Raw genomic sequence first — 26,697 nt, 5'->3', positions numbered from 1 at the left:
ATAATAAAGCCCAGGGAGACAAAGAAGATAAGTGGCAAGCTCCCTCTGCTCTCTGAATTTAGACAACCAGCATCTTGTGAATCTGATATGTTTCTAAATTTAATACAAGGAAAATTTTGTGGATTAGATACCCATATCATTCCCTCCTAGCAGCACAACTCCAGAACAGTGGAGAACCAAAAGTTCATCTCTCAACAGGGATGCCAAGAACAAAATACCAGATCAGGAAAGGGCACCAGTTTTTTCCCCAGGTGTCTCAACTAGAAAAGTATTATTTATTTATATTATAGTAGCAACTTTATTCTTTCATCAAGGATCTCATTGTGCTAGGCATAGTACACACAAATAAGAAAAAAGAAAATGCATGTCTCAGAGAATTTACAATCCACACATCAAACAGGTCACAGCAGGTCTGCTGTGCAGTCCACTGTATTAGGTAAGAATATTGCTAACATAAAGCTTGTCACAGACTGAAACAGAACCATCTTGGTGAGGCAATATATATGACCACCTCAAAGTTGCTTTCTCTCCCTCTCTCTCTTTTAAAGGAAAGATGATACGAAGGAGGACAGTAAATCAGCCTTTCCAGGGCGATGGAAGACCTTGTCCATCTCAGATAGAGCAATTCAAACCCTGCCCGGTAAAACCTTGTTATCGATGGCAGTATGGCCATTGGGCTGAATGCAAAGTTGAGGTAAAAGCTGCAATGGAGATCTGCAATTATTTGTTCACTGCATCCAGGGATATTTGTGATATGCACATATATAATGTACAAAATGTTTTAGCCATTTTATTCATTTTATTCAAATCTTTCAATTCAGGAGCATAATAAAGTGGTTGCCATTGGACACCATATATGCCAACCGGGACCACAGTTTTCCCTAGTTATTCCTATTCGAAGTATAGAGTAAAACTGAGATATAACTCTGTGGTAACTTAAATGGTTTGACAGCAGCCTATCTGAGAGAGTGCTCTGTCCAGAAAGGGTTTTCACTTATGATACTGCCACAATTTTAGTCAATATAAATGCTCAGATTTTAGCTCCCTGTTCCTAAAAAGAAGGGAACCAGCAGAGTATTGTCTGTGAAGGCACTGTGGTTCTGGCACTTGCTCCCCTGAAATAGTTTGAATGATTGTTGTTGTCTTCTTGCTGGGAGTTGGGGAGGGCACTGATGGGGGTTTTGTGGGTGAGTTTGACATGCTGGGGTACAATCCAGACCAGACGTGGGGGCCTCTGTCACCCCTGCCTGCAACCTTGGGTGTCTTGCAATGTCTTGTTGAAGTAGCTCCCACCTGGGGGTAGCTCAGTGGTTTGAGCATTGATCTGTTAAACCCAGGGTTGTGAGTTCAATCCTTGAGGGGGCCACTTGGGGATTTGGGGCAAAATCAGTACTTGGTCCTGCTAGTGAAGGCAGGGGGCTGGACTCCATGACCTTTTAAGGTCCCTTCCAGTTCTAGGAGATGGGATATCTCCATTAATTAAAATTAAATTAAAATTAAAATTAAATTAAAAGTCAGAAATGGCTACAAGAAGAATGAAGATAAAATGCTTTCTAGTGCCTAACTTAACAAACTGTATTCAATTCAAGCAAAGTTTCTCACCACATGCTTCTAGCAGCATTACTGATTAAACTGTTCAGGTCAGGATCCCTTCCTCAGAGTCTGATGGCTGTTTCTTTTGTCATCTCAGGTGCAGAAAATGAGGTGGGCAGGGAGGGGGGTGGGTCTTGCGGTGTTTGCCCCTTCTTTTTATTGTTCTTTAGTCCCTCATTGAAAACCATTTCCAGCTGAGAACCAGGAGACAGGCAGTCTGCTGGAGGAAACATGTTCCCTGCTGGGCTTTTTCACCCGTGTGAGCTGTATATTTTTCCCATCCCCCTTTCTGCTTGATGATTCTGTTTACTGCTTAAATGCAAATGAAGACAAGCATACACTCCTTTGTTCAAGACAGGTCTGTTTGACCACCTTGGTGCTTTGTGAGTCTGAATATGTATTTTAACATCATACAGGGGAAATGTATAAATTTATACATAAATCTGCTTCATGCATTATGCCATATTATTACTGCTCAGCAAATTATGAATTTTCAGATGATACCACACAAGGCATACCTTGTACAAAGCATACTACAGCAATGTATAGGGTGTGAACATGGGTGTATTTTGTCCCAATGAGATAAGGTATTTTTATCTTGTTTTGATTTACTGGCTGGTTAATTTCATTTTGTTGTGTGTGAATAAGTCATTCTGCTGGAGGTTATTCCTTGTAGGGGACTGCTGCTTTAAATAATAATAATGAATTATTATTAATTGTTGTTATTTCAATTGAAATAATTGGGCAAATACTGATTATTCTTTTAATGACATCCACTGTGCTTCCATATAGAAGTGACTAGGTGTCTTTCCCGGTCTGAAGTACTGAATGCTACAGGACCTAAATTGGTTTTATTTTCCAAGCCATCAGCATAAAATAAAGTAACAATAATTAGAAAGTTAGATCAGCTTTGACTTAGCTATTGAAGCCTCTTTTTTTCTCTCCAACATTTGTGCATTCCCTCCCTTTCCAGGACGCTCAGTGTGGAGAGGGGACAAGAGTCAGGAATATTTCATGTGTGGTCTATGATGGATCTACTGAAGATGTTGGCAAAATAGTAGATGAGGAATTCTGTGGAGAAATTGAGCCTGTTATTGATGGCAATAAGAAGATGGTACTTGAGGAAACCTGCACCCTTCCTTGTCCAGGTAACAAACTTGTTCAGATATATGTTGTTGCATTTCAAGATTGGTCAACCTGAGATGGCCTTCAGTACAAAGAAAAAAGATGATTAGCCACAGGCTGTGAAGTCTTTACCACATTCACCTGTTGAACGGAAGGAATTACTTTTCATCAGTAGTTTCACAAGAGTGACTGTACTTTGTGATACTAATAAAATGGTTACTAGGGAAAGCAATACATGCATTTACAAATGTTTTAAAAATAATGTTCGGCATAGACTACTCCAGTAGGAATTTTACTTTTGAACAATTGGCATAAAAACCATAAATGTTACTTTACCACACAAGAAACAAAGTGTTAATTTGAATATGAGAAGAATCCATTTCATGGATATTTAAATAATAGACTGTCCAAAAAATAGAGGGTTTGGTGTTTAAATGTTCGTTTTAAGCATGTGAACAGCTTTTTTTATTAAACTGAATCAGGGTCTAATGCTTTCGTTTGTTTTTAATGGAACTGAGGAATTAGACCAAGGAGGTTTAGTGCTGGTTTAAATAAGGTCACACTGGGGGCCAAGGAGTGTTTTCCTTAAAAAATATCATTCTTAGTCCCTCCACTAGCAACAAATGCATGACACTCACATTGACCCAACAGACTGTATCTAAAGGCGCTGTTGTGGTTTGTCAGATCTGTGACCCTCATACTAAGAAGGATTAAGAAGAGGAGACTATAACAGCTGTTAAAGATGAACTGCAAAGGTTTTGCTGAAAATTAAAAACCTGTCTGTACGTTCCAAATGGGGGGAGGGGTAGCTGTTGTTAATAAAGTAATTAGTGCTGTATTATTGGAAGTATTGATTAGCTCCTTCCGTCCCCAAGAAATTTCAGATATAGCGTTCCTGTTTTCTCTGCCAAAGCAAGTCTCATCACAACTAGCCATTCCATACCAAGCCTGTATTTTCCTTCCTTCACAACTCTTTCAAACCCATTCCTTTTGGACTGAAATTTAATGTGTCTTAGCAACAGTCCAAAGGTGCAATTTTCTAGAAATCTGTTGATCTGTTTGAGTTATAAGAGGTGTGTCTACATTTTGCACTCATCTAAAAGTGCAATTAGCTATTTCATTGACATAACACTTTCTGTCCCAAAGAATCCTGCACCACTTCACAAACTGTGAGTTTGAAACCATGAGCAAAAGTCCCATTCACTTGAAAGAGAGCAAGCAGACAGCTAATATAGAGCAATCATTCTCAATTAGGGGTATGTGTAGCCCTGGGGGTACGCAGAGGTCTTTCAGGGGGTACATCAACTCTAGATATTTGCCTAGTTTTACAACAGGCTACAAAAAAACCACTAGCAAAGTCAGTGCAAACTAAAATTTCATACAGACAATGACTTGTTTATTTTGATCTATATACTATATCTGCAGTTCTCAAACTGTGGGCAAGTTCATTTTAATGGGGTCACCAGGACTAGCATTAGACTCACTGGGGCTCAGGGCAAAAACCTGGGACCCAAGCCCTACTGCATAGGGCTGAAGCCAAAGCCTGAGTTTTTAAGTGAGGTGAAACTTGTAGTACGCAAGGCAAAACAGACTCCTGAATGGGGCACAGTAATCTGGAAAGCTTGAGAACCACTGATATAGAGCACTCCACTCAGTAATGTGAAAGGGAGAGATTTTGACCAAGGACATCACGAGTCTTACTACAAGTCTCGTTAATGTCAATACAGAGTAGACACAGCTACGGTTTCCCCAAATTTAATAAATATTTTAATTAACAAATGGTGAACTGTCAACACACAGTTCCGCTTTCTAATAGAAAATCAGAAGACTAAAGTGGTAGAAGATACTCCATTTTGTAATTGATTGATTTTGTTAGTTAAATTTAAGAAACATAGCTGTTCATTGCTCAGCCTTTACATTTTGCTGAGCAATGACCTTTGTTTGAGCAACCTCACATTTAGCCAAGGACAATAACTACCCTGTGGGGATGTGCTAATGATACACTCTATGTTTTCCAAAAGTCACTTCCTGCTCTCCTATTGTACATACATCAGTTCTTCAATAATTCATTTCTTTACACGATTTCTTAAGGTCAGCAAATAAAATTCCTTCATTAATTAGGCATCTGGTCAACATGGTGCTTATTATATTTGTTGTCAGCATAATGTAAGGTAACATGAATTTTAATAGTCTTTTTGCTGAAATAATTAAAGCTAAAGAGGCTAATTTATGAGTCTTTTTGTGTTTTAATTTTCTAGATATCTTTTACACAATATTAGCAAAACTGTCTTTACACTATGCTTCAGACTTCCTTAAAATATTCGCTAGGCTGTTGTGAGAATTAATGTTTGTTAGTGTGATTTTATTCCTGAGTCTGGAACCTTAGGATAATACAGTGTAGATTCCTACCATCGTAGAACTTAGAGAAGATATTTTAAATCACCTGTGCCAATCTCATTTCTGACAAGAAATGTTCCCCACAGTAAGAGCGTTTTCCAGTCTACTTCCCTAATACATTTAAATAATAATGACCTGTTTACTAGAAGTGAGCAGAATGAGCAAGAATTAACCTTTACTTTCCAACTGGCTATATATACATTGGCTTCTTCTAAGCTTATAGAAAGTGAAGTTTATCATGAAGATAATGTGGAAAATTAGACTGGAGCACAACATAGAGTGCCTTTCCACTTGTGAAAGGCCAAACGTTGAATGCAGTTTTTGTCAGAGACTGAAAATGAGCAACTTAGTAATGCTATGGAAATGCTACAGTTGCTTGAAATGCTTCGGCATAAATAGGGTTTTGTAACACTTCAATTTCCTTGAAGGATCATTTCTTTTGTACAGAAATTAAAATAAGCAGGTGTTCTGTCACCTATATTTTCATAGGATGAAGGTAAGTATGGGTCTAAAAGGATAAATGTTCTTTACTAATTAATGAGGCAGAGTTAAAAGATATTATTTGGATCAGAACTTTCTATGGCCTTTACAGGTAGTATTCAGAACTCCCCATGTATCAACTCTTCAGCTTTGTTACATCATTGTTGTTGGACAGGTGATTGTTACTTGAAAGAGTGGTCAGAATGGAGCCTTTGTCAGCTGACCTGTGTTAATGGAGAAGATCTTGGTTTTGGAGGGATACAAGTCCGATCCCGGGCAGTGATCATTCAGGAATTAGAGAACCAACACCTCTGTCCAGAACAGGCTTTAGAAACAAGATCATGTAACGGTGAGTATCAAAACACAGAAAATAGGTGACCATTATTTTAATGTAAGATGAATAAGACTTTTTCTTGCCCAAATTTTGGTTGTGAGGTTGAAAAATGTTGCAAATATTAATAATTGCATAGACAACTGCTTTGTAATATTATCCAAAAATTTCACAAATCTATGCCAATCTCCCATTATATTTTAATTCTAGAGTCGATTCTTAAATTTCATGTTAATTTTTTTTTCAAAATGTCTTTAATTCTTTTTCCTCAATAATTGATTTTCATTTATAGCAAAACTTATTAACCAGTAGCATTTCTGCCTCAATGTTTAACAGAAGTGACAAAACCAAAATTCACTATATTCTCTCATTCTCTTTGTACTATTATTTATTTTATTAATTATCTGTCAATAACACCAGTGGGTCCCAACTGTGCTTGGTGCTGTTCCCATTCATAGCAAGAATCATTCCCTGCCCAAAGAGCTGTCAATCTAAATAGACAAAACAGACAAAGGAGCGAGAAAGGAAGTATTACAGATGAGTAATGGAGACAGAAAGAGGAATTGAAAGATTAAGTGACATGTCGAAGGTCACACAGGAAATCTGTGGCATGGGTGGGGTTTCCACCCAAATCTGCTGAGTAGAGCTGGGTGAATTTTTTTAACTAAGCTTTCTGACAAAAAATGGAGATTCAGGTCAGCTGAAGCATTTCATGAATTCTGCTGAATTTGCCAAACATTTCAACACTTTTGAAATATTTGATTTTTCAAGCCAAAACAATTTTTCATATCAAAATTTCCTCCAATTTTATAAAAATTAAAAAATCTTGAAAGCAAAAGGATTTGTTTTGTTTTGTGTTGAACTAAATGTTTTGTTTAATTTTTTTTTTTATTTTTTTTTTTACTTTTCAAAACTGACAGGACAGAAAGGTCAGATTTTTTTGAGTACTGGTCCCTATGCCTACATGCTCTCCATGAGACCAGAAGATTCTTCAAAAGCCGTGTCTGTTGGTCCATGCCGGCACCCTACTCTAAACTGGTCTAAGCTGAGGGTATAAGGAGCAGTATGGAGCAATCACGGAGCAATCACCTGACCAGTTTACTGTTTGCTGTCTGGGACAGAACCCATTTTGTCCATAGCCTTTCTAATGGTCCCACTCAGACTTCGACTTCGTAAAAAAATTTTTGTAGATAGTTTGCTTTAGTTGGTCTAGACAGATAGTTTGGAGTTTGGGGGGATTTCCTGCCTTGTTCCTCCACTTTCAGGGAGGAACCTAGTATGCCCAAGATACCAGGCTTCAAATCCTGTTTGTGCTGTCCCCTGGTCTTCCCAGTTAGTGACACTCATGAGAGCTGCCTGTATTACCTTGGGGAATCATACATTCCTCTGAAGTGTGATATCTGCTGCTCCTTACCCCCTTCTACTAGGCAGACTCAGGAGTTCAGATTCCACAGACATTTAATTGAGCTTTCCCTGAGGCCCCACTGGACCACTCCGCTCCACTCCACTCCGCTCCTCATCTCACCGGCCTGAGCCTCCAGGTGGCATCTCTCCAAAGCTGACACTCTCTAGCTCGGACTCTTCCAGCAAGGCCAACAATTTGATTAAATGGAGGCATGATAAGGGTAACGATAAACAGAGTCAGAAAAAGAAGAACAAATTGCCCCATAAGTTTTCTAAGAAAAGGACTCTCCCCCCTGCCTCTATACCCTATCTCCGCAGAGCCAGGGAGGGGAGACAACAGAGCAGAAGAGCTTTCAGTGAGTGTCTTAGAGACAGCGCACGGCTTTCCCCAGCAGCCAACACACACGCTGTCTCTGTGTCATACACACATACACTGTCTCTCTCTCCCTCTTTCACACTCACCTCCCAACACATACATGTACTATTGTTGTTTTTTCTTGGTACTTCCTGCAATGCACATATATTCTCTGTAATTTTATTCTTTCCAAGTGTTGTTATTTTAGTGTTTTGACTGGTCTATACATTTAATAATCTTTATTTCTCTTACACTTAAATTTAATTCTTTGCGTAGTGAGTACTAAAATGCCTAACCAGTCCTGTATGGAGTAACTATCCCTATGATAACTTTTAAAAATATATCTTATAACTAGGTTTTTTGTTTCTACTAATGGTGCACATCCGCACATACCTCGGTGCACATAACAAAATTTATTTCTCATGTGGATGGGAAAAATTAGAGGGAACATTGGTCTTGATCTGCCCTTCTTCAGGACTTGGCAATTTGCACCAATCCTTTTGGATCCAATCCTAGCAACGGACACCTGTATACCATTTCTTTGAGGGCGATAACCTGTTTAGTGAGAAAACAGATCACTGCTTCAAGGACTCTGCTGCGAAATTCTGCTCATCAGGATATACACCTTGGCACCCTGTAGGAAATAGTGTAGGGCATTTCCTCATAGGTACTATCTGACCCCTTAGCTTTTTATCATCAGAAAACCTATGAGGGCTTATCTACACTACCAAGTTTTGTTGACAAAACTTATGTTTACATCCAAAAGTCGACAAAACAATAATCGCCAAAGGGTGTTCACGCTTGCTCCCTCTGTCGACAGATCATGTCCGCATTGGGGACACCGTCATCGACAGGGTGAGCAATGCACCATGGGTATGTATCCCACAGAGCTGATCGCTGTGCATCTTGGGATTCTCTCCGAGTTCTCCCACAGTCCCCTCAGCTGCCGAGAGCAGCATCATGAATAGCTCTGTGAGCTCTCCATGCTGAGGAATCGCAAAGCATCACAACAGTCTGTCCTCTCCTCCTCCCACCCTGCAGCAGCAGGCAGACTGCGTTCCTAGTGCAGGACAGAACAGGAGCATTCCAATGATTTTCTCTTTGTTTGCTCCCCAAACGGAGCAGCACACAGATATTTCTCAGAGTTGGGCAGGCATTGCAGGGCAGCAGAGCTCAAAACATTGAGCAGAGTGATCAGGGCAGGCATTGTGGGATACTGGCGGAAGCCAGTTCTGTCAATAAAACAATCAGCAGTGTCCACACTGGCTCTTTGTTGACAATAAAGGGAGGAGAAAAGACAAAAGTCTCTCGTAGGGGTGGAAGTGTTTGGTCGCTAAAACTGGGCATTTTTTGCGACAAAAGTCCCATTGTAGTATGTACGCTCTTGCTGTTTTGTTGCCAAAAGGCAGTTTTTGGAGACAAAACTTGCCAGTGTAGATGAGCCCCGAGACTCCTAAGAGGCACCAGAGGGTGCAGCATAGAAGACAAACAGCACCCCCGCCATACCCTCTTCAGTCCTATCCACCCACCAATAAGACATTTGGATGGGACACTTGAGCACCATCACTCTCTGTACCAACCCCACTTCAGTGTCCACCTGGCCTGTTTCCTCCCAATGCTGGCAGCATATCACTCCAGACAATGGGTCTCAGACATCATCTTGAACCAGCTATCCAATAAAATTCCTTGTTGCTCCTTCTCCAAGCCTCCCTTCCCATCTGTTCTCAGGGGATTCTCAGACAGAAGGTGGACTCCCTAATCCAGGTAGGAGCAATGAAGCCTGTACCCACCCCCCAACACAAGGGGAAGGGCTTTTACTCCAAATATTTCTTCATCCCCCAAAAGGAGGAGGACTGGAAACCCATCCTCAGACAGCTAAATGTCTTCATTCACCATTCAAGATACAGGATAATTATATTGGCCCTAATAATCCCTTCCCTAAATGAAGTTGCCTGGTGCACTTCTCATTGTGAAGGATGCCTATTTTCATATAGACCTTCACCCAGTGCACAGGATACTCCTGTGGGTTACGATGGGCCTAAAGCACTTCCAATACAGAGTGCTTCCCTTTGATCTCTTGACAGCCCTGAGGGTTTTTACAAAGGTATTGTCCATGCATACCTGTGTCAACTAGGCAGCCCAATATTTCCTACCTGGACAATTGGCTCCTCATGGGGCAGTTGTATTAGGAAGTGCAGGCAGCAGTTACCTCTTTACTCAACCTCTTTCACTGCTTGGGACTTCAGGTAAATCCAAAAAAGTCCAGTTTAAACCCACACAAGTTTTAGAATTTATTGGCACAAATCTGAACATGATTACACCCAAAGTTAGCTTACCTCAAGACAGATTCTTTCCAATGAGGGACTTCATCACCCAACTTTGACTCAGCCTCCAGCTGACTGTCTAGTTCTGCCTGGTCCTGCTAAGCCATATGGCCTCATGCACCTACGTGACCCCCTTCATAAGGTTTTGCATGTGGTGCTTCCAGGCACGGTTGTGGATGATCTATGCTCTTGAGCAGGAACTTCCTGGACAAACAAGTCGCGCTTCCTCAGAGTGTCCTGATGTTACTCACCTGGTGGGAAACCAAGGACAATGTCTATGTAGGGTTGCCTTTATTCCTGCATTGCCCACAGAAACACTCATTATGGATGCCTCCCTAATGGGATGGAGAGCACATGTGGAGAACCATACAACTCAGGGTTTCTAGACTCCACAAGAGTCTACGCTACATATCAGTCTTCTTGAAGTTTGGAAAATGCACAAAGCATGCAAGATATTGTTTTCCTTCAACCAGTCCATGCACTTCTGGATCAGGTCGGACATTGTGACTAGTTTACTCTTAAATAAGGGAGAGCAAAATTTGCCCCACTCTGCAGGGATACAATCAACCTGGAATTGGTGCATCCAGCATCAGATTACCCTCTTGGTAGTGCTGCATTCAGCTGCAGAGTCAATGGAGCCCCAGACACAGCCTCCAAGCTGGGCAGCTCTGCGTTTCCAGAAATGAGGGTGGGGGAGTAGCACATCCGGGTCTCCTGTCTCAGAATAGAGACAGGACCATTCATCCCAACTTGGTGTCCCACCATCTCGTAGCCTGGTTTCTGGATGGACAATGAATTTAGAGAGATTGTGTTCACAAGAGGTCTAGTTCATCCTTAATAGTATCAGGAAACTCTCTACATGGATTGCCAAATGGAAGCAATTCTCCATTTTGTGTCACAGTATCACTTACCCCCACGAGGAGTCTGGGGTCCCTCTTATCCTGTGCTGTCTTCTCTCTTTAAGAAATTGGGCCTCTCCATCAGTTCACTGCATGTACATTTTTCAGCTATTAATGTCTTTCATCCTCCATCGCTATTAAAACTTGATCCTATCTCGGACCTGAATTTGGTGGTATCAGCTCTTGTGAACCTGCCATTTGACCCCTGGGCCTCTTGCTCCCTCCTACACTTGTCTATGAAAGTTGCCTTCCTAACTGTAATCATCTCTACTAGAAGAGTGGGTGAGCTTGGGTCCTTTATGGCAAATCTTCCTTACATGGTGTTTCATAGGCATAAAGTATTCTTGAGGTTGCATCTCAATTTCATCACAAAGGTTCCTTCTTAACTTCACCTGAACCAAATAGATCACCTGCCTAAGCTTCTACCCAAAGCCTATAATAACAGGAAGGACAAGCAGCAACACTCCCTGGATGTATACAGGGTTCTAGCCTTCTGCTTGCACCGGACTAGGCCCTTTTGGGAGCCTCTGAGGTTCTTCATCTCCATATCTGAGAAAATGAGGAAGAAAGCAATCTCTTCCCAAACCTCTCTAAATGGATTTCCAGTTGTGTCCTCCTTTACTATGAACTTATTGATACCCCTCCACCTCAGATTTTCAGGATTCATTCAACCATAGCCCAAGCTGCCTTGTTGGCATTCCTACGAGATCTGCAGGGCAGTGACTTGGGGCTCCATTCACGCTTTCACTAAGCATTATACCCTGGTTCAGGCTTCTGCAGAGAATGTTTCTTTTGATTCAGTGATCCAGCGATCTGTGGTGCAGAACATTTCCTTGCACCCTCCTCCTCAATGAGCACTGCTTGAGAGTCACCCACAGTGAATATCCATAGGGACCAAAGAGCGGTTACTTACCCTATAGTAACTGGAGTTCTTCAAGACGTGTGGTCCCTATGGGTATTCCACGACCCACCCTCCTTCCCTTCTGCTCACATCCTCACATTGTTTGTGGTAGAGTAGAATAAGGACTAAAGGGATGGCCAGTCCACAATGCCCCTTATGCCCTCAGTTCAGAGCACCAGGAGGTATAAGGGTGCAGGCATAGACCAACAGACACTGCTATTGAAGAGCGGTAGCCGTGTTAGTCTGTATCGACAAAAAGAACAAGGAGTACTTGTGGCACCTTAGAGACTAACAAATTTATTTGGGCATAAGCCCACGAAAGCTTATGCCCAAATAAATTTGTTAGTCTCTAAGGTGCCACAAGTACTCTTCGTTCTTTTTGCTATTGAAGAGTTTTTTGGTCTCGGCTGCATTGAGTGCATGTGCACCCCCAGTGAATACCCATAGTAATCACACATCTTGAAGAACTTAGTTACCGTAAGGTAAGTAAACCTTCCTTTATTGGCCCAGCTCTGCTCCTGAGTTCCAGTCCAATGCCTAAACCATAAAACCATCTTTTTCAGGAGTAACCTATCAACCTCATTAAAGTAAGAGTGCAACTTCTTATCGCTCCATAGACATGTACAAATGAGAGTACTAGAGTTAATCACATTCTTAAGAGCTTAGTTGGATCAGGGCCAGAGTGCTGAGCACATAGATTCATAGATTCTAGGACTGGAAGGGACCTTGAGAGGTCATTGAGTCCAGTCCCCTGCCCGCATGGCAGGACCAAATACTGTCTAGACCATCCCTGATAGACATTTATCTAACCTACTCTTAAATATCTCCAGAGATGGAGATTCCACAACCTCCCTAGGCAATTTATTCCAGTGTTTAACCACCCTGACAGTTAGGAACATTGAAGGATAGAACCTGAAATGACTGATGGAGTCCTAATAGTTATTTGGTTTCTATCACTACTACTGGTGGGTGCTGCAAGTTTAGAAACAATATAAATGTCACCCTTAGTGGGCAAGCAAAATCATGCACCCCACCCATCTACTGGTCACTCCCACCTTCCACCTATTTAGCACTGGATTTTGCATCTAAAAGGGAAATAATGGCTTGCTCCCTACTTAAATAATTACTGTGGGCTGCTATTTAATTTAAAGACCATTTCTACTACAGTAGTCCCTAAAGGCTGCACCAAAGACGGGACCCCATTGTCTAAGCACTGTACACACACATTGTAAGAGACAGTCCCTGGGTCCAAGAGCTCACAGCCTAAATAGGCAAAGGATGAGAAAGGAAACAGAGAGGCACCAAGAGATGAAGTAACTTTTGGCCAAGTTCACCCACGCAGTCTTCTGACTTCCAGTCCAGTGATCTCTCCTTTAAACAAAGGTTAGGGCTCAGCAGTCCTTAGGGTCATTTTCTTATTTCTCACAAGTGCTTTATTTCAGTTAATCATCATAGATATTTACAAATGTAAGGAGTGTCAGGTCTATAGGTTAAAAAGTGTCAATCTCTTTGCACAATATTTATGGAGTGTTTAAAAACACTGAGGGCATGGCTACACTAGAGCTGGAAGGTGTACGTGTCAGCTTCCGGAGGCATCCCTGCACCAGCTCTGTCCGAGCTAGAAATGTACTTCTGGAATTTACACCTTCTAGCTCTAATGTAGACATATCCTAAGTGACATTTACTGCCCTTGAGCCATGCGCAGCACTTGCTGCGGGCAGTGAACAGTAGTTGTGTGCACCCAGTTCAAGGACAATATAGTGGCCCTAAGTAATCAGGACACAGTCATACATTTGTAATCCATTTCTGCTTTGCACTCATGTAACTCCCATTAGCACTAATGAAAATTATCCAAGAAGAGAACCAATACAGTTTTCTAGTGCTAGATACTTCTGCTGTAGATAGAATTCTTGCAATAGAGAGAGCTATTCAATATGAAAACAGAGAGAAAGGAGAACAAAGTTACAATAGTTTCAGAAGCATATTTGATGTATTGTTTTATTTGAACTGTCTCCAAAACTGCATAAAAATAAGATTTGCATATAACAAAACAGTTTTTTCCCCCTGGATTGTAGTTTTATTTACATGTCTGATCTGATCTGTCAATGCTAAGTAACATTGCATTTTCCCGGGGAATTGTACAGTATTTCTGTTAGTGTCATATTTTACATTCAGATGGTCAGTGTCACGAATACAAGTGGATGGCTAGCCCATGGAAGGGGTCTTCTCGGACAGTATGGTGCCAAAGATCAGATGGATTAAATGTTACAGGTAACTATTATTTTTATTTTTCTTACATAGAACTCAATCATGCCATGAAAGAATAAAAAGGAGTGGAGACATTGCTGCTCTTGTAAAAGGATTTGCAAATAATTATCAGATATTATATTTTCCAGTAACAATAAAGAGTAACTAAAAATTCAGTATTATTACTATTTTATGATCTTTATTTGGCAAAGTTTTATTTCAAATCATCATATTATTCCATGGCTGGAAGTACTTGAAAAACCTTTTTCCAAAACTCGACTGATGACACTATGCAAAACCTATTGCTAGAGGGTAACTATAAAATAATATCTTCCTCGTTGCAGACTGACTATTTTACATTCTACTTGTCTAAAATGTTTATCCTCCACCAGTTTTAGGATTTCAAATCTCAATGGTTTCCATATTACACAAAGATCTTTTCATACAAATATGTATAGCATGTATGCATGCAATATATATGTGTGTGTTTAATATATACACATATGCATGCATGCACAGAGGGAGAAAGACAGCTTCATGGTCTATAAGATGTTCAAATAATAAGAATCTGACATAAGGCCCGTGAGTTAAATTAATGAGTTTAATTCATTCTTTTGCACCAAGGTGCTAAAGTAGTATGAGAAACATTACTGTGTGTATTTTGCTATTTGTGGTGTAATAGCCAGGTACAAAAGGGTAAATTAAGTAACGTTCTGAGGTCTCTGACTTGAAGAAAAATGTAGTCTGTTTTCTTTATGTGGGTACATCAGATTCAGAGCTTTACTTAGTCTTAATTTTTTAAACTATTTATATGATTTTATAAGCACATAATCAGTGTCAATCAACTGAACGCATACAGATGGAACTTTAATCCATGGATTGTTGACATGACAGATCTGAATGATTCTGAAGTAAATGTTACTGTCTGTCATGTCATTGGAACACTAATCCATGTATTGTCACCACAAGATGCTTAATAATCCTTTGGAGTCATCAAGTCTCTTGTGTAAGTATCAATCGGCATTTGTAAAAATGTTAAAATGCATCCTCTTCACACTGGGTATTGCAGGCCAAGTCTGTATGCATATTACAAATCCATACAAAATTGTGTTAGCAGCTACTAGAGTCAAGCAATTTTTAATCTCAGTAATTTGGTCATGTACATTTTTTCCTTAATTTATGCCATGCACTAGTATCCTTGGATACTTATAAAGTGCTTTGTAAAATTGAATCCATTTTGGAGCTGTAAGGTTGTAAACAAAGTCTTGGGGGGGAGGGGTACATCTTATTCTTTTGATTTGGTTTATTCTGGTGCTAATGATGATTATCTGCCTGGTTTCCTGCCAGCTGACCTGACCTGCTTAGCTCCCAGGCTTGTGGGTCAAAAGCTGTGGGTAGTCTGCATGCTGGCCTGCCTTGGAGTCAGGAGCCCCGGGCTTCCAGAGTTCATGGCTCCAGGGCCGACTGCCCCAGGGCCAGGGCTGTGTTCCCTTTCACAGAAACTTTCTAAACGCTTTGGGTTTTATCATAGAAATGTAGGGCTGGAAGGGACCTTGAGAGGTCATCTAGGCCATCCCCCTGCGTTGGCAGGACCTAGACCATCCCTGACAGTTGTTTATCTAACTGGTTCTTAAGAACCTCCATTGCCAGGGATTTCATAACCTCTCTTACTAACCTAGTCCTATACTTAATTATCCTTATAGTAAGAAAGATTTGTTCCAAATTTGGAAATACAGAAGTCCTCCAAAACTGGGTCACTTTTCTCCACCCAGCTCTAAATAAAATCTTATATGGGCTTCTGGCCCTGATGGAGCAAAGCACTTGTCTGGTTGACCAATGGTACTTCAGGAATGCTTAAGTACTTTCCCCAGAGGACCTCTTATGCATTGAACACAGAAGACTAAGGATCAGATAGGGAACTTTTAGGTCCACCAAATATATGTTCAAAGTGTTGGGTATGCTTTACAGTACCATCCATCGATCTCATTAAGAGATCAAATCTGCCCTCAGATACAGACATTGCCCCTTGGCCTTGATTTCAGTAGGATTGCATATGTTCTTGTAAGGACAGAATGTGGCTCGGTGTCAACCTGTTGCTAGAGTACTGTATTTCTTTGCTGCTGCCATATTGCTTGGTTGGATCTGAAATAGTTTATTTTTATTCATATATATTCAAATGTTGCATGGTAAATTATATTTCCATTTGTATGTATTTACTCAGATTTTATTTAGTCTGTCACAAGATAGTTCTGAGTAGTTGTTTGTTTGTTTTTTATTCATTTAAGATGGTGTTTTCAAAGATTCATTAACTCAAATTGAAATGGGTGATGAGGCAGCTCTTTTCTTCTGCAGCTCTCAGGATGACTGATACTTTGTTACATGGGTGCTTGCAGGCATGTGCCTGGTACGCACACCAGAGTGTAAAATTTTATTCCCTATGGCTGGGGAACATTTCTTATGGCAGGGTTTCCTTTATTCATCATCAGTCCTCCTGTTAACACCTGGCTTTATATAACTGCATCTAACTGCATCTTCTGTGGGAGTGACCGTAGTCACTTAACAGGATTTCATCATCATTTCACACCAATATAAGGGTGTAATTACTTTGGGAAATTTGGGACATAGTGCAGGCAGGTTGCATTGGGTGGCCTCTAAATGTAAAAATGTTAAACTGCTTGGTACACCGCCCTCTTTTTCAGGACAGAAGGAAGCTGTCTAATTGCCATTTATTCTGAATAAAGTCAAAGGGTTATGGCTGAAATGATACTGAAAACCTGATCGTGTGTATTGGTCCATAACAATAACTCTGCACTATACATAAGCCTGTAGCAATAAGAGTGAAGATTTCCATTAAGAACAAAGGATTGGAAAAACTGAGCTCTTAATGTCAAAGGTTCAATATTTATGTTGCTCTCAGTCCTTACTCCTTTAGGACATTTTCCCCCTCAGGAAACCTGTCCCATAACAGCTGCTTTATAACGGGCAAGGGAGCACCAAATACATAGTGACTCCGTCTTCCTCCCGACCCCCCACCCAGTGTTTAGAAAATTAGAGAGTGGTGGAAACCAAATAGCCAATGACAAATTGGGGGATCAGTTTGACCTTTTAGACAAATTAATGGAGAAAGACAAACTATGCAGAAGAAAAAAAAGAACTTTAATGTTTCCCCATATAAAGCACCCTGTACAAAAATTACATAATGTTTCTCATGGGTGTCATGTAAGTACTAGTTAGAGCCATGAATACAAGAACATGATTACACCTTGAAAAACAAAATGTCTCTTCCCCCCACCCCCCCAAACACACACACAAGCATTAACTGTGGCTTCATCCTAAATTCACACAAGCAAGCAAGTTCCTTGTGATTAAAAAAAAAAAATGGTCCCTTGTGACATGCTGCATCAAGTACCATTTCATGGCTGAAGTCAGTAATTTCATCGGGGGTGAGGTGCTATTGTGTCAAAATCTGATTTTGTGTCCTACAGGGGGCTGTTTAGTGATGCGCCAACCAGATGCTGACAGGTCATGTAACCCACCGTGCAGTCAACCCCATTCTTACTGTAGCGAGGTACGTGTCACTGCATTGGAACAATGTTGTTTCAGTACTCTTACTGAACACTACAACACAAAAATAGTGAAGGCTAAAAGCCTTTATATATGAAAAATAGTACATAGCTCCTCATTAGTTTTCAAAATATTTTGCACAATAGAATCATGATTACTGAAGCATTTTCAGAGCTCTCACTAGTGTTTAATTTTTTTAATCAACCTGAAATCATTAACCCTTCCCATTAAATATGTAAACTGCACTGCTTTGATTCAATAGGAGATGCCACACAAATACATCCAGAGGTGCCCTCCAGGCTAGTGCTCATCAAAACAATCTTCTCTTCCAGTCATCAATGTTGTCATGATTTATAGCACTCGGAGAGCTGTGTTTTTCTGCTACACAGTGTAAAACACTTGTTCCCTACAGACTAGAACGTGTGGTTGTGAAGAAGGGTACACTGAAGTAATGTCCTCTGATGGCACACTCGAGGAGTGCACACTCATCCCTGTGGTAGTGATCCCCACTATGGAGGACAAAAAAGGAGATGTGAAAACCAGTCGAGCTGTGAACCCCACCCAGCCATCCAGTAACCAGTCAGGACGAGGAAGGACCTGGTTTCTGCAGCCTTTCGGGCCAGGTGAAGTCATTACATGAGCAGTTAATGATGCTAAGTACTGCCACAGCATTTGGCATTTAAGCTGCTCTGATGCCAAAAGTCATTAAACGTTTATTTAAGGAGGCAGTCATCTGCAAGGATTGAACAAAAAGGAAGAGACATAAGTAACCCCACCCTTTGCTGCTGCTGTATCAGTATATTTAATTAAACTGTATATTACAGAAGGGATAGAATTTTCTTCCCTGATACTACTTGTTTGAAATTTTCCAGTGAGAAGAACTGGAAATACTGTAGAGGGAAAATACTGTGAAAGGCCTGGGAAATATTCACAGTTCGCAGCACTTACTGGATATCAGATTAGGCAATTGGGGTAAAAAATATGACTGATATAACTGTCAGGAGGTCAGAACACTCTCTAAAAACTACAAGGACTTGGATGCCTTTTTTCCCCACTGATACCACTGGTGTGGTTGTGGTTTGTAGAAGATGTAAACATTTTATGAGGTCAGGTTTTCATCTGAAAGTTTTATTACACTTATAATGTTCTCAAACCTCTCAGCTAGAAGTATCTGCATCACCACTTAAATGCTACAGTGATGAGAACTATAGAAACATGTTGGATGAACAGATTGTCTTGATCTGATGCAACTACATTTCTAGCCTGATCTTTTTAGAACTACACAATAGTTGCTCTTTGTATCGTGGTAGTACCAAGTAGCCCCAGTCAGGGACCAGGACCCCATTGTGCTAGCCACTGTACAACAGAACAAAAATATAGTCGCTGCCCCAAAGAGTCGGTATTTTTAAGTACTGCTCCACCATGAAAAGAACTTTAATCAAAACACCATGCTTCCATAAACAAGTGCCTCATCTTTCTTACATGCTACCTCATTCCCTGTAATTCTAAAGTAAGGTTGATGAAATTCTTTGATGTGGCTACCCATTCCAACTGACCTGACCTAAAATCTCAACTAATAGCTATTATTACCCCAAAGCGAGAGAAAATTCCATTCAAATAAACATCTAGACACTTGGATGTTCATCCCTACAAAATTTCCAGTACTTCCTGATTTCAGCTAAAATGGAAATACCAGTTACCGCAAGTGAAACATGAACAGCACGGAAACCGTCTCTGTTGTTTCAGTAATTCCACTTTTGGTGAAAACCAGGAAGATGGGAGCAAAAGTAAAAAGCAGGCAAATGTTTTGAATTCTGAGTAAGGTTCAGGTTTACTTGATTCAGTTCCGATTTTGATTGAACATTTAGATCATTCTTATTTTATCTAAACCAATACTCCCATCTCTAAAAATTATTCCACCTAGTTCTGAAAGAATCATCGTAGACAGTTTTTTGAAAATTTCCAGATAACATTATACAACTTGAACTTTGGTTTTAGCTGTAGATTAACAAAATATCAGAAATTGTAAATGATTTCCCTCCTCTCCCCCCCCCCCGCTGCCTCCCACTCTCTCCCACCTTGCTGAATATAAGTAACCCTGTAAGGAAGACATTGAACACTTTAATCATAATGAAATCTGAATTGCTATCACTTCCAATATTGGATAAGTCAGGGCAAATCTACTGCCTCAGTCCATCTTTAATGGATCAGTTGTTTCATTGCTTCAGGTTATTAAGTTTTATTAGCTCCATTACATTAATCCAGTGAAAATGCTTTTCTATTAATTAGTCTAAATCAAGTAGTCTGCATGACTGCCAGCCCCTGGGTGGTTAGATAGTATAAAATCTGTGTACCTACCTATGCAGCAGCAGGGAAGGCTACTGGGAAGTTTAGGAAGCAAACTCAGTGTGACTACATTTATCATTATTAAGCTGTAAAAAGCTCCATTGTAACCTTCACTGAAATAGCTTTTTGGTTCTATGAAGTTATCAAAGTTCTATAAAGGGTTGGCTTGAAGCTCACAATTTCACCAATACGTGCTTGGTATGATATTGAAAACAACGCCACATAAATAGAGCGTGGTTAGTTCTACCCTCCATGGGCATATTTTGCCCTCACACACATTACACCCCATATCATCCTACTGACAGTACTGGGAATGTATGTGGTATAGTCAAGCACAATTTGACCCTTGTATGTAAAATAATTCATACAAATGTGATTGGGAGGTATCACATGTGCATTGACAAGAAAATCCATGTGGGTATATATGTTCTAGTCAGCCTACTGCATAAGAATTTGTTTTCAAATATTAGATTCGCTTTAGGGGCAGGTGGGATGTATTTTTTCTGAGCTAGTTCAAACCTAAACCTATTTTTTAGAAGGACATGTGAATAAATACTTCCTTCTCTCTGACCTTTTCTGAAATCCATCTTGGGGCTCAGCAGGTCACAGAATCTTTGCTGGGTCAGCTTCCATCTTCACATTTCAGGAGTTCCCCAAAGTCAAATAGGGACAGTGCATTATGAACACTTCCGATCTAAGCAGGGAACCTCAGATTATGAAATGTTTTATTCCAAGCATTCAGCCAAAACCCACTAGAGAGTTAGAGCAGCTTTCTCCCTCTTTCTCCTCAGAAGAGAAGGGTGTTCAGTTGGGGCTGTTAGAGCCTGTTTAACGTCAGGGGAAAAGAGGAGGATGTGATATGTCTTGTAATTATAGGCATGTAAAACCGAGCTGTGAAGATATAAGATTCTTGATAACAGCAGACTGTACTTCTGCTTTTCTTTAGACTACAGGCTAACAATAAGTTTGGAGGGAGGGGGGATGAAGGAAGATGTTCCAACAATGCAATTAAAAAGGAAGGACTCAAAAGATCATCGTCTAGGTGTGCAGCAAGGAAAACTGTTGTACTCAAGACAAAGTACAGACTATATCAGATACGAGATTGGTCACTAATGCTATCTAAAAAGAGAAAAATTAATGTGAAAATGAGAACATGTAGATTATTTTGCCAAAATAAAAGTTGCACTTAAAAAGTGTTTCCCATTTCTCCTGGCTGAGGAGTACAACACTTAAAATTGCACTCACTCTGCAGAATTACCCCTTACAAACTAACACAGGGTGGTAGTTTGTCTGTGATTGCAGTTGAGCAGGTTCACATCACCCAGTTTCTTTCATGTCCACCTGCTCTGTACTGATAAGCAGGCGGCCTATTAAAAAGTACAGCATGAGTGCACGCTCAATGCAAGATGCAAACAAGATTCTGGGCCTTTTGGGTGACTGTCCTGCTCATGATTCGCGGTGCTCACTTGTAAATCAAACCAAAACTGCTCTAATGTTCAGCCTTGTCATCTTGAGAGTGTTTTTAACCAAACCTGTAACTGAGTAATCTAATAACACTTATACATATTATGCTTTAATGCTGCCTGTACAGACCATTATTATTGCAATTCAAGCCTGCAATGCAACAAGACTAACCTGTAAACTAACGACTAACATTCATTCCGTTTAGATGGGAGGCTGAAGACCTGGGTATATGGCGTAGCTGCTGGCGCATTTGTTTTACTCATCTTTATTGTTTCTATGATCTATCTAGCCTGGTGAGTTCTTTATTTATTCCTAAATGAACAAGTGTCACATGGACTGTGGATTTAGCATTTCACTGAATCTGATTCAGATATGGGAACTACATTGAGTCTTCAGAGTTTGGTGTGCATATGCTTTTGCCCAAATTGAGGTTACTGACAGTTGCTACTTATGTGTATTTTTTCAGTGGATTAACAACTTTCTCGAGGCCTGGAAAATACTGTTTTACAAATGAGCCACGTTAAAGATGTCTTTAGTAGTTGTGCGCACTTAAAGGCAGTTGCATTGGAGACATTCAGTTTGTCTCCATTAAGAATTACTGTATTAACACCCAGAATAATACCCCAGCAGCTGTGTTTTGGAGGTGTAACAATCCTCCCCCCTCAAAAAAGTTGCCAGGTAAGGCCAATCTAATGTTTGTTCCCTATGAATGGTCCAGGAGGTATATCGGGGTGCCCACATTTTATGACCAAATGTTGACATAGCAACTTACCAGGACCCTGAGGTATAATGTGCCTGTACATTTATTCTATATGCTATGGGCCAGCTCTTAGCCTCTGTGGTTGCTTTGTGCCGAGACTAGTGCAAAGCACCCACTGCAAAGCTGGTAGATCCAGCTGCCCGTGGATTCCTGCAGTATGGGGGAATCACCGGGTTTGGTTCGGCCCAACATAGCAGCTTCTGTGCGATCCCACCGGTGGTGAAGGTGACATGGCCAGGAAAAAGTGTGTTTGTCTGGAACACAAACAATTCCTAACCACTGGAATGGCTCCTTTTGGGGACATAGGTAGATGAAGCAACTTTGCATAGCCCTCAAGCAACTCTAAATTGAACTTCAGAGCTGGGATGGGGTGGTATAAGAGTGGTTTAAATATATCTTCATGCACTGCCCCAAGTGAAGCTAACAATTAGGGCTTATGTATATTAATCTAAGATTACCAGTGCAGGAGAATTGAGTACGTTTTGTTTGTGCATTTTAGATATTTACACCTGTGTCGAATGGATTTAAAACACTACTAAATTAAAATCTAAAGTAAAGATAACTAGAGAGTGGGAACCCATGCAGTATAGGCATTCCCTGTCTGATGATACCATTTAGAATTAATCTATTCACTGCTGCAAGTATATGTATTTTGGAGGATGTACCAAGATGCACTAGACAATAAGTTTTTATTGGAGATAGTGTGCTATAGCAACAGGTATTTAATTCAATAATGTGATGTAAATGATTAATTTCAGGCACCATATTCAGATCATCAAGTTAATGATGAAAGAATACCACCAGTGATGGGCCAGAACCTCTAATCTGAACCCCTTAACATTTCAGGGGAGGTTAAGATATTTAGGTTCCAGATCACATCTACAACTGGAAGGAGCCTGGTGTGGTTTTGATGCAGCCAACATTTTGCACAGAAAGCAAAACACCATTCAAAATGTTGGGCATTTCTCACCATAGTGCGATCCTGCAAAATTTCCCACCACATTCATGTTTTGATACAGCCATATATCAGAACCAAAATCTAATCTAGATTCAAACATTCAGTCTCTCTGAAAATTTGGTATTAAAAGAAACTGTGGCTTTTGGATGTTTAAGGGGTTATTTCAGATGAAACTGAGGCTGTATGTATACACTTAGATTTTACCTACAAACAATTCATCCAGTTTATAAATAATTACTATACCACATTAGTTTTTCATTTACAGAGAGAGGCTGGTTTTTAAAGCTGAATTTATTTTCTAATAACTTTATTGTTTCAGCAAAAAGCCAAAGAAACCCCAGAGAAGGCAGAACAATCGGCTGAAACCTTTAACACTGGCTTATGACGGAGATGCAGATATGTAAAATATAACTTTCCATTGCAACAACTGGATTCTACATTGCTGGGTTGAAATCAGAGGGTGTCCAAAGGCACAGGGGCATGCTACAGAGTGGATTTTAGGCATTTTTTGTTTGTTTTCTAAGAACTGCACCATAAAACAAAGAAGAATGGCTTTCATAATGCCCATGGATATTCAAGGTATTATTGCTTTATTCTAAGCCATGAGCACAGAGAATTCTGGCAGATTGGAAACATTAATGTGGTTTTTTGAAACTGTCAAAACCACCTCAGTCTCCAAACCACTGTGGCTGACTTAGTATTCACAGTTGAGAGCCCTGATGCCAGACTTACCTTCACCATTAACCAAGTATAATCACTGAGCATGAAGAGTTTGAACCAAGCTGTCTATAACTCTTTATATTCAAGCATAACATATATACTCAGTTGAAGCATATGTATTATTCTGTCAAATTATATACTTGTTAAAGAGCATTTTAGCGCTTAATAAGATGTTAACTGAGAAGACTGAACAAGTTCAGGATCTTGGCAATTGTGTAGCTTGTGTTAACCTGCATTTCAGAGGGCAAAGATTCTCTTGCAAGACTGTTCTATTATCACTCCAAAGTATCAATGCCTCATATACACAAGTATCTAGGAAGGAAACATCCTCAGATTCAGTATTTTATAGTGATTACTGTCTGGAAAAATGAATACCTGGTGTAAAAGTTACAATATGTTTCTACTTTCTCTAATTCTCAAACTGTTGCCTGCATCTTTTTTGCTACATGTAAGGCAAATTTTTGCACTATATTAGTGCAGCATGATATGCACTTAACTAGTATTGCCATAGAAACTGCCTCTTTTCAAAATGGATGATGATGCATCTTGTGCCAGGAGTGTCAAGTAGGCATTGAAGTTCTTGAATCCTGAAGAGAGTAGAGTTCAGCTTGGACTGTGACTGGATGGAATCAGCTATACATGTACTGTATACACTGTTTCTCATCACAGCAGCCATTTTGTAGTCTATATCATGGCAGTAATATAAGTGTCTAGTTTCTTGCCCCATCTACTTATACAAATGTAGATTCTCCAGTTGGTTTCTAATTGTACTTTGAAGGCTGTTTATGACTAGATTTTTTATATTTGTTAACTTTGTTAAAAAAAAAAGAAAAGAAAAGTGGTTGCCCTCTCATCTTGAGTGAAATATTCTGATTATTTGTTCAGCTAAAAAGAAGAAAACGTGTTGCTTATTTTTCCTCTCACTAGCAAAATAATTGCCATTGTGGCTGCCGATGCAAAACTTTCCATTTAGTTAGGATAACTGGATGTAATCTATACCTTTAATTATTCAGCTAAACTCTTAAAAGTACTGGTTAATGAAAGATATCAAAATATTTGCCTCACTAAACAGTCAGATAACTTTTTCTCAACTCTGGTAGTATAACAGTTCATTGCCACTCATTTCTTTACCGTAGTCCATCCCTATAGCTTTTCACTGTTATGCTTCCAAAATGAAGCATGTTGTACTACCATTGTATCTACCTACACCTGTCACAGACAGGACTCATAACCTGAGAGGGCTTACACTACCAGAGTGGCTTCTAGATGTAGCCTAAAAGAAAAATATAAATGACTGTGCTATTACCAAGCAATATAATGACAAGACTTTATCACGCAACCTTTCAAAAAAATTGTTGTCTAAAGTTCAGTATTAGTTTCTCAGATCTTTTAATAACCTCCACCATTCCTGTGCACCACTCCCAAGCACCAGTTTTTGTACAGCCAGTAAAACTACACACTTTGCCAACTTTGGGCTGGCTCGTGTGTCCACTGAAATCAATGGGCGGCATGAGTCCTTATTCCATGTCAAATTATCATTGAAATCAGTGTGTTTTGTTCAAAAATCAAAAGTAGAATATGGTAATACCCGTGTTTTGATATCACACTATGATATTGATCATCTTCTCCTAATGCATAGGTAATATGAGAAGAACAGATGAGTGTGTCAATTAGCAATAGGCATTTGTGCAGGTTCAATTTCAGACCTTACACCCCAATCCTGCAACTTGTTGGTGGACTGCCAGACCTGCCCAACACTCCACAGAACTCAATATGGCTCCTTGCTGCAGCAGCAGTAGTTCACTTACATACATCAAGTTGCAAGATTGAGGCTTTAATCTTACGTCATTTCATACAGACCTTAGGGCAAAAAAAAAAAAAAAAAAACTGTATGTACAAAGTTAAGTTCTTTGAAGTGTTTGAGTGAGAAACAATAAACAGTTAGTTCTTACTTTATCAGACAGACAAAAAAAATGGACAGTGGGAAAGTTATCAAATTGCAAATAAAACTTTAAAAATATGATGATTAAACTTGGTCATGGATTAATTAATTACCTTTGGAAGCCCATTTCTGGGTGTTGAATTGTTTCAGGCTAACATCTCTGTCCCTGCGGATAAGTGAAGAAGGTTCTTAAACTGGCAACAAGTTACCACTATTAGTTACACTGGCTAGTCTTTTAGCAGGAGCTCCACTGTAGTGCTCACCATGAAGCCTGTGTGACCTGAACACCCAAAACTTCACAATTAACTTCCAATTAAAGGTTTGCTATCATTTGTTGCTCCCCATATAAAATTACTATTGCTAAAACACAGACAAAGAATGGGTGTTTGGCTTTTACAATCCATACAAGTATTTTATGAGAAGAAAATCAAGAGCTGGTACAGATCCGCAATTGTATTAAATTCTGTGTTTCGTAAAACTTGAGCCAGAATAGCCTATTCTTTCTTTATGAAGAAAAGCATTATTTTAAAAAGATGTTTAGGATATGAGAAGAGTTGAAAGTCTTTAAATCTAACAGTTGCAAAAGGTGGTCAAGTCCTATAACTATGAAACAGTTAAAAACAAACAAAAAGTTTCATATAGAATGAAGAGTAATTTGCTTTAAAAACCAGAGTGCTTCTACAAATCCAGTGCCTAAAGCAGCCACTACTGTAGTTTGTTAGTTTGTGAAAGTAATGTTTCCAGTGATCAAGTGTCTCTAAACCATTCAGAAAATAGCTGAGTAGATATTTTCTTGTTGGTATGGTGGTTTGTAATTTCCTTTAAAATCTGTAGTTTCTAGATTACTGTGTCTGCTTTGAGTCCTGGAGCAGTTTATTTTCAAAGCT

General features: G+C 39.8%; 1 protein-coding gene across 3 annotated transcripts in view; it reads left to right on the top strand.

The window, feature by feature from the left end:
• Positions 1-26,439, top strand: part of THSD7A (thrombospondin type 1 domain containing 7A) — a 351,691-nt gene extending 325,252 nt beyond the window's left edge. For 2 of the 3 annotated variants that reach the window (XM_034760534.1, XM_034760533.1), the window contains 8 exons: positions 549-694; positions 2,567-2,741; positions 5,771-5,944; positions 13,985-14,080; positions 17,542-17,624; positions 18,033-18,243; positions 21,636-21,723; positions 23,468-26,439. In XM_034760534.1, the coding sequence (XP_034616425.1) occupies positions 549-694; positions 2,567-2,741; positions 5,771-5,944; positions 13,985-14,080; positions 17,542-17,624; positions 18,033-18,243; positions 21,636-21,723; positions 23,468-23,552 (1,058 nt within the window). In that variant the 3' untranslated portion in view covers positions 23,553-26,439. The remainder of the gene's footprint in view (positions 1-548; positions 695-2,566; positions 2,742-5,770; positions 5,945-13,984; positions 14,081-17,541; positions 17,625-18,032; positions 18,244-21,635; positions 21,724-23,467) is intronic. The other variant, XM_034760535.1, reaches the window with a different exon arrangement.
• Positions 26,440-26,697: the final 258 nt, after the last annotated feature.

This window comes from Trachemys scripta, chromosome 2 (genome assembly GCF_013100865.1).
Source record: "Trachemys scripta elegans isolate TJP31775 chromosome 2, CAS_Tse_1.0, whole genome shotgun sequence".
In the NCBI taxonomy this organism is placed as follows: Eukaryota; Metazoa; Chordata; order Testudines; family Emydidae; genus Trachemys; species Trachemys scripta.
Note: the sequence above shows the minus strand (reverse complement) of the source record. Positions and strands in the feature narration are given on the sequence as shown.